General features: G+C 39.6%; 1 protein-coding gene across 1 annotated transcript; it reads left to right on the top strand.

The window, feature by feature from the left end:
- Nucleotides 1-5,033: 5,033 nt before the first annotated feature.
- Nucleotides 5,034-5,465, top strand: LOC122093015 (craniofacial development protein 2-like). Its single transcript, XM_042663288.1, has one exon. The coding sequence runs from the start codon at nt 5,034-5,036 to the stop codon at nt 5,463-5,465; it is 432 nt and encodes a 143-aa protein (XP_042519222.1).
- Nucleotides 5,466-8,383: the final 2,918 nt, after the last annotated feature.

An 8,383-nucleotide genomic window follows, 5' to 3' on the forward strand; every position in this document is an offset into this window, starting at 1 on the left:
TTTATTTTTTTCTAAAAAGGAAAAAAGAAAAAAAAAAAGAAAAAGAGAGAAAAGGCTGAGACCGGAATTATCATGTAAATATATGATCGGAACATTTGTTTTCACCTCAAGCTGTTTTTTATAACGAGAAATCATGAATTTCTCTATGTTTTCCTTGTTACAGCTACGGTTAACCTTTTTATTTTCCAGATTTTCCCTTGAATAGAGTATTTTATGTTCTCTCTTCATATCTTTTATGTTAATTTTCTTAATTTTTTTCTTTGTAATATTTCAAATATTCCAAATTTGGTTGTCAGCGTTACCACAATTGATCACCAGGACCAGCGCTGCCACTGGCACTACCACCGCCACGATGTAACAGATCAAGGTTCAAAGGCGAGGGAGGTGCCATTGGTGCTGGAGAAGACCCTTCCCAGGTCGAAGACTCAACGGTGCTGCTCTGGCTAGGACTATGATGGTTGTTGTTGTTGTTGTTTGTGGTGTTGTTACACTCAGAAGTTAAAGGGAGTGAAGTAGAAAAAGAGGGAATAGAGAGAGTGAAGAAGAAGAAGAGAGAACATGAAAGTAATTTTTAGGGTTTCACAATTCTAAAATACCCTTTGTAGATTGGGTTGGGTCATCATCATCATTTTGGTTCAATCCGGTTTAATCGGACATAAATTGGTCTGAGTGGCATCCACTTCTCCCTTTTCATCTGGGCTGTTCGTATCAACATCGCCAAGTGTCACATTCTGTAGGGGTATTGTACAAGATTGGAATTGTAGACGATTTTTATCCAAAATAGAGGGTGGTGCATTGTTGGATCTCTCCTTCACCCTTTATTTCAAAATTCTAAACAGAAAATTGAAAATTCACGTTAACAGGCTTAAAGCTTCCAACAACCAATCTACCCAGTTGTTGGTCAGCTTATATGGATGGTAGTGCAGGAAACTATTCCTACACTAACAATGGCTACATTTTAGGATATGATTTCTTTCTATAGAGCCTATGGACCATAGAGTGATCTCACAGATGGGGTGACTTGAGACGTGTGTCTGGCTCCTCCCAATTGTGAGATCACTCTATGGACCAAAGATTTCACGTGGATGATGGAGGTAATAATATTGCATTGGAAGTGAATAATTCAATGTGAAGACTCGACACATCAAATGAGTTCTATCCGGCTCCTCTCCAATGATTTGATTATCCAACTATCATTGAAGGACTGAGAGGGCTTAAACATACATCTCAGCACTGCTTGCAACCCTTGAATGAGTCATTGAAAGATTGTTGGTGTTAGAAAAAATCTTTTTCTTGTATCCAATGGCCAAAAATATAAAATTAATTCTCGCATGGAAAAATAGCAAGTGGGGAAGGAAACCTTCAGCGCTGGCAAAAGATTATTATAAACTAATTTATTTGGAGTGAACCTGTCAACGCCTCCCGTTACATAGAGCCGTTGAGGTTTGGTTTGAAAAGTGGGCGGATGCTACGATGAAGGCCGCTGACCTTCTGTGCTTAATTCTTTGTTACTAATTGCCGTCATGTTAGGCATCTTTCACTTTCGCATATTTATACTGTTTAGCTACAAGTGCGAGGTTGGATCCGTTGCATAAAGGATTATCTGGCTATACACATGAGCATTCAATATCTATCTTATTTTTTATTATTGTAAAGGTAAAAAGGAATATATTTGAAAGTAAACATGTACGATCAGGTGATTGTATAAACAACGGATCCAAATTCTATTACTCTCAGTATTATTACTGTCCATTTCAATTCTAATGTTTTTAAACCGCCAACAAGGTTTAAGGTATTGGAATCGAAGGATGGAATCAGTATTATCAATTGCAGGTGTCAAACGGTTTATTCGGTTAGATTTTGGTTAGGTTGAATCGGTTTCAATGTGAGTGGTGAATTTGAAACCAAATCAATAAAAGTTGAATTTGATTGCGGTTTGTTATTGGATAGGTTTTGGTTTTGGTTTTGTTTTGACCCAATTTGGGTTTGGTTTAACATACATATTTATAAACAGTTAAAAAAAGTTTTTTTTTTTCAAATGAGTTTTGAGTTGTCATTAATTTCTTATCAGGGTATATTGATTGGTTTTAATTTCGATATAGGTTTTGAACCAATTGAAGTTGGCCCAATAAGACATTGGTCGGCTTGATCCGGCCATTTTGGTTTGATCATTTTACCCGATTCGGCTCCAATTTGAACACCTCTAGCCTGAACCTTAGAACTCTTACCCGAAAACGGTGAAACAAAACGGGCTGAACCAGGAAGGATCGGTATCAGTCATTCCAAATCTTCTCAGAATTGGAGATTTGATTCCAATTTCCAATCCTAATGATCCAATTCCGATTTCTCAAACCATGGGCCCAGATCCGAAGGTCCAAAGCGTTTGAAGGAAGCAAAGTACCCGATTCCTTTGTGGTTCGAAAACGAACAAGGAGATAATTACAGGCCCACCAGATGGAGTTATCAGTTACGTGACCAGTTTGTTGTCTATGGTTGAGTTGTGAACCAGCAGCCACCTGATTTGTTTGATCAATCACTATCTGCATTAGTTGATTTGGGCCTTCTTCTTTTTCCATATTTGTTCCCTTAGTTTGGAAAAACCAGAACTGCCCCAATTCGGTTACATAGATCCATCTTGATCATCAGTTCATCACTGAATTGGAATAAAAAAAAGAATTCAAATGCTTACCCACTTTTGTAACCCATAGAAAATTCGGTTTTGATCATTTATTTATTTATTTTTATTTATTTAAATTTTTTTTTTATAGGGAAGAAGAAAGCTACCTAGTTGCATGGCCCTTGCATCAATGTGGAGGCCAATGACGGGGCGTATAGGGGTATCAATATGAGCTGGGTTATCATTTTGCCTCCCTTTGTGTTTGAGCGCAGGAGCCACATGACCAAATAGAATTATTTTTCCATTTTTTAAAATTATTTTTAAGAGAAGGGATAGACACGTACCACTCACTCCAAATGAGCTAACGAGGGAGACAAGGGAAGGTAGGGGATCATTTCACTAGGTTGGGGAGAGAGGCTGACACAAGCTAGGCACACAGCTAGATTGCCCAGCCTTTTCCCTTAAATTTAGTTCTTCTTTCACAACAATGATTTCATCTATCAAAACTTTCATGAACCTAAATTGCACTCTCTTTCAATAGAACCTAGTTAGGTTTTGAGAACCATGACTTTCAAATACCATTTTCCATATAGTATATAACATTTGTAAACTGACATAAAATTAATTAGGGTAATTTACAACGCCACCCCCTGGAGAATTCCAATATTAGAGGGACACCCCCTCTCTTTCACCAAATTAGCCTCGGACCCCCTACCGTCAGTCACTGTTAAAGAATATACCTTATATGCTGATGTCAGCAATAATATTTTATTTAAAATACCAAAATACCCTTGCTCTAAGTATCTCTCTCTCTTCTCTTTCGTTTTTGGCCTTTTTTCTGAATTTCCCCAAACTCACCGAACCACTCCTCCTCCCCCACCGGAGATCTCACTGTCCACCTCCGTGACCCTCCAAGTGCTCCCACCATCGTCGCCTTTGACCAAATCATCTATTTTTCGATTCTTCCGCACTTCGTTTCTTGTATTGAAATCCTGATTAGCAACAACCTTGGCTTCAATGGATCTCCGCAGAACAACAACGTTATCTGTAATCTCACAATAGATCATATAAGGGGCAAAATCCATCAAAATCAAACAATTAAGGTCAACAATGGAGCTTAAAAATTGCAGCGTTATTAGAATTTACATTTAAGGCAAGTCTTCGGTGGATGTTATAGTGTTCGACGGCGAGAGCGAGAATGAAGCTACCGAGGACGAGAGCGATGACATCGTCCATGTAAGTCTGTGCTACATCATCGGCGGGAGCAATTCCAAAGAGTGGGAAGAGGAACAGAGGAGACATAGAGGTTACTGGTATGGGTACTGCTTCGGTGACCCACCAGAGGAAAATCCAGGCAAGCACGGCAAGCATGTCTCTGCTAGTGCCGGGTTTGGACCCATCAAGCTCCACGAAGAGCTTAATGGCTGCGCAAGAAAGAGGTCCTAAGAGGATGAAGAGATTGTTGGTTGTGAGAATTGATGTCAGAGACCAATGGATGTCCGGCGATGAACTCTCTGTGGGATCTTGGATTGGTAGCAGTGGGCTCTTCAGGTCGCCGGAGGTTGACTCAGCCCCTTGATTTCCGTCCATTTTTTATCTTTTTTGGGTGGGAGAGGATAATCTGGTTCTGGGTTATTGGAGTTTTTAACTTTGATTGAAATCAAATCGTGTAATTCTGAAATTTGATTCTTTGGAGAAGAGGGAGAGAGAGAGAGAGAGAAGAACGTTATAAAGGAGAAGCTAGGGTTTGTTTCGCTGATGTTGATGCTGCTGCTGCCATGATCTTCGGTGCTCTGAACGATCACCTCTGCTTTTGATGTCTCGGTGAAGGTGAGTATAGGTAGGGGGGAAGAGGAATTGGGTTAAAAATGTCTTTTGATGATAAGGGTATAATGGTACTTTTAATTTTTCACTTAACAGTGACTGACGGTAGGGGGTCCGAGACTAATTTGGTGAAAGAGAGGGGGTGTCCCTCTAATATTGGAATTCTCCAGGGGGTGGCGTTGTAAATTACCCAATTAATTATTATTGCATATGCACGTATAATAATTATATTTTAAGAAGAGGATTCTGAAAGCAAGTTGGGTACTCTACACATTCTCATATTGTTCCTTTTCTTTATATTTAATTAGTTCCACATATTTATAACACATTACCATCAAGGAACAAATTTTGATTGTTCATAGACTCAGCTTGAGAGAGGTTGAAAACCCTATAAGTTAATCTCCATACTTTATGATTAATATGTGTCCAAGGCTCATGAGGTTCACATAATTTGAGAGTCACTGTTAAATGCCCACCCATATTTACGACTTGGCAAACATTTTTTGAGGGGAGAAGGAAAAAAGGGAAGAGAAGGAGAAGGATTAACATTGTATGTATCTAAGAGACTAGATGGAAAGGGATGAAAGCTAAGATGTTGGACGACTTTAAACTTTGGTATTTGGGAGACCAGAGTGGAAGAGGCAGAGTTGGCATAGTGGTGGATAAAGACTTGAAGAACAATGTGGTAGACGCTAAAAGAGTGGGAGACAAGATTATATCCTTAAAGATGGTGTTAGATAAAAAAGTGGTCAACATTATCAGTGTTTATGCTCCACAAGCAGGATTGGATGAGAGCTGCAAGCTGCAATTTTGGGAGCATATGGATGAATTGATGCATAGTTTTAGAGTGGATGAAAAGATTATTATGGGAGGCAATCTGAATGGACACATTTGGAAGGATAGGAGAAGTTATATAGAGGTGCATAGAGGTTATGGAGTTGGGGAGAGGAATGAGGAGGGAACCTCAGTTTTGGACTTCGCAACCGCCTACGATCTATCTATTGCTAACATTTTTTTTCGCTAAAAGGGAAGAACACTTAATTACATACAAAAGTGGATAGCATCCCAGTCAAATAGACTTCTTTCTCACTAGAAGGCCTAACAGATAGATGTGTAAGGATTGTAAGGTCATACCTGGGGAGAGTTTAACCTCTCAACATAGATTGTTGATCTTAGACATGTACTTCCGTTTACCGAATAAAAAAAAAGGAATCAAGTGTGCCCTAAGGTTAGGTGGTGGAGATTGAAAGGAGAGTCAGTGGGGTTCTTTACAGATAAGGTGGTGAAGCATGGAAAGTGCGATTGTGAAGGGGATGCCAACACGATGTGGAATGAGATGATAGGTTGCATTAAGAAAATTGCTAAGGGAGTTCTAGGGGTGGCTAGGGGTACTAAGTTGGTCCCCAAAGAGACTTGGTGGTGGGATGTTGAGGTCTAGGCTGTCATCAAGACTAAGAAATATAATTTTAAAATTTGGCAAAGGACTAGGGAAGTTGAAGATAAAGAGAGATATAAGACCCACCAGGAATGAGGCAAGAATGATGGTGGGGAAAGCATGGGCAAGAAAATATGATGACTTTTACAATAATTTAAATACCAAGGAGGGGGAAAAGGCTATCTGTAAGATAGCTAAAATTTGATAAAGGAAGAGTAGGGATCTCGACTAGGTTCGATGTATTAAGAATGAGGATGGTAGAGTGCTTGTGAAAGATGAAGACATAAAGAGGAGATGAGATGATTATTTTTGTAACTTGCTTAATGGAGACAACCCTAATTGAAGTGGTTCAAGTAGCCTGCTCTACAACAGGAATCATAGGTATATACGCAAGATAGGAGAGACCGAGGTTAAGGAAGCCCTGAGGAAGATGAAAGTAGGGAAGACACCAGGACCTGATGAGGTCCCTATTGAAGTGTGGAAGAGTTTGGGACCACGTGGTGTTGTTTGGTTGACCATGCTGTTCAACAATATTATGAACACGAATAAGATGCCTGATGAATGGAGGAGAAGCATTATTGTCCCAATTTATAAAAATAAAGGTGATATCCAAAGTTGCAACAACTATAGAAGCATAAAACTTATGAATCATACTATGAAACTATGGGAGGAGGTAATAAAAGTTTGCTTAAGGAGAGAAACTAATATCTCAGGGAATCAATTCGGCTTTATGCCTAAGAGATCCACTACAGAAGCAATCTACCTTATTAGGAGGCTTATGGAAAAAGCTAGACTACAAGAGAGATCTTCATATGGTCTTCATTGACCTAGAAAAGGCCTACGACAGGGTTCCCAGAGATCTAATCTGGCACGTTTTAGAGAAGAAATAAGTGTCAAGTAAATATGTGGATATACTTAAAGACATGTATGGAGATGTGGTGACTAGTGTGAGATCTGTGGGAGGCTAAGGTGTTGAGTTCCCGATTAATATTGGGTTACATTAAGGATCTGCATTGGGCCCTTACCTATTTACATTGGTCATGGATGAATTAACTAGGAATATTCAAGGAAAGGTCTCGTGGTGCATGCTTTTTGTAGATGATATTTTACTGGTCGGTGAAATAGTGCCAGAGATTAATGATAGCTTGAAACTATGGAGATATACTTTGGAATTGAGAGGTCTTAAGATAAGTAGAACAAAGAAGGAATACATGAAGTGTAACTTCAATCTATTGAGGATTGATAGCGAGGAAGTGAAGATTGATGGGAGAGAGATCCCGTAATATGACTGTTCAGATATATGGGCTTTACGTTAAACAAAGAAGGTGAGATTGATGATGATGTTTTCCACAGAACTAAAGTATGATGGATGAAATGGAGAGGGGTGTCTGGAGTGTTATGTGATCGACGTATTCCTCTAAAGCTTAAGGGAGAATTCTACAGGATAGCCATAAGACTTGCTTTGATGTATGGCGCAGAATGTTAGGCAGTCAAGAAGCGTAACATAGATAAGTTGAGTGTGATTGAGATGAGGATGTTGAGATGGATGTGCGGCAAAATCCAGAGAGATAGAATAAGGAATGATCAAGTTAGAACAGATTTAGGAGTTGCACCAATTCAAGATAAGCTCAGAGAATGTCGGTTACTATGGTTTGGGCATGTCCAAAGGAGGCCCTTGGATGCCCCAATACGAAGAAGTGACCAGATGCAGATGAATGAAACTAAAAGGGTTAGGGGCAGGCCAAAAATGACCATTGATGAGGTAGTTAGAAGAGATATGCAAAAGTTAAGTCTTCACCCTAATATGGCATCTAACAGAGCTGCATGGAGGGCTAGGATCCGAGTTGCGGATTATTCGTGAGTGGCATGTCCCAAAGTGCCAATTTTTTTTTTTTCTTTACGGATCTATATAGCCGACCCCATTTAGTTGGGATAAGGCTAAGCTTTGTTGTTGTTGTTGTTGTTGAAGGAAAGAAGGGATGTAGGAGTCGACATCCTTTGTAACCGTTGCATTGATGCAGTGAACACATGATGGCTAAAAGCATCCAAACACACATCCTAAGGATACTCAACCACTGGATACTCACTGCATCAATGCTGTGGCCCAAAGGATGTGGAGGCGAAAGGAGGTGCCTAACCTAATAATCTTTTTTTTTTGGTAGATCCTAACCTAGTAATCACTTTGGTCATTTTCATTCCCTCCACGAAGTATATATAACATAGTATTATAGGCAGAGCTTAGGTGAGAAGTCTCTCTTTTCCGTTCCTCTGTTCCACATATTATTAATGCAATATAATACGCTATAGGATCTGTTGAATCAAGACCGACTTCACCTTCAACCGACTTTCACCTTCAAATAACAGAATACTAGTGAAGTGGACGCGAAGAAACGAAGCACATCATTTTTATTAGGTCCCTCCATTAAGAAAATAATCTCTCCCCACTTCTCTCTCTCTCTCTCTCTCCCCGTCGCCCCAACATATAAACCAAAAGTTTGTCCTTGTCG

This window comes from Macadamia integrifolia, chromosome 11, assembly GCF_013358625.1.
Source record: "Macadamia integrifolia cultivar HAES 741 chromosome 11, SCU_Mint_v3, whole genome shotgun sequence".
In the NCBI taxonomy this organism is placed as follows: Eukaryota; Viridiplantae; Streptophyta; class Magnoliopsida; order Proteales; family Proteaceae; genus Macadamia; species Macadamia integrifolia.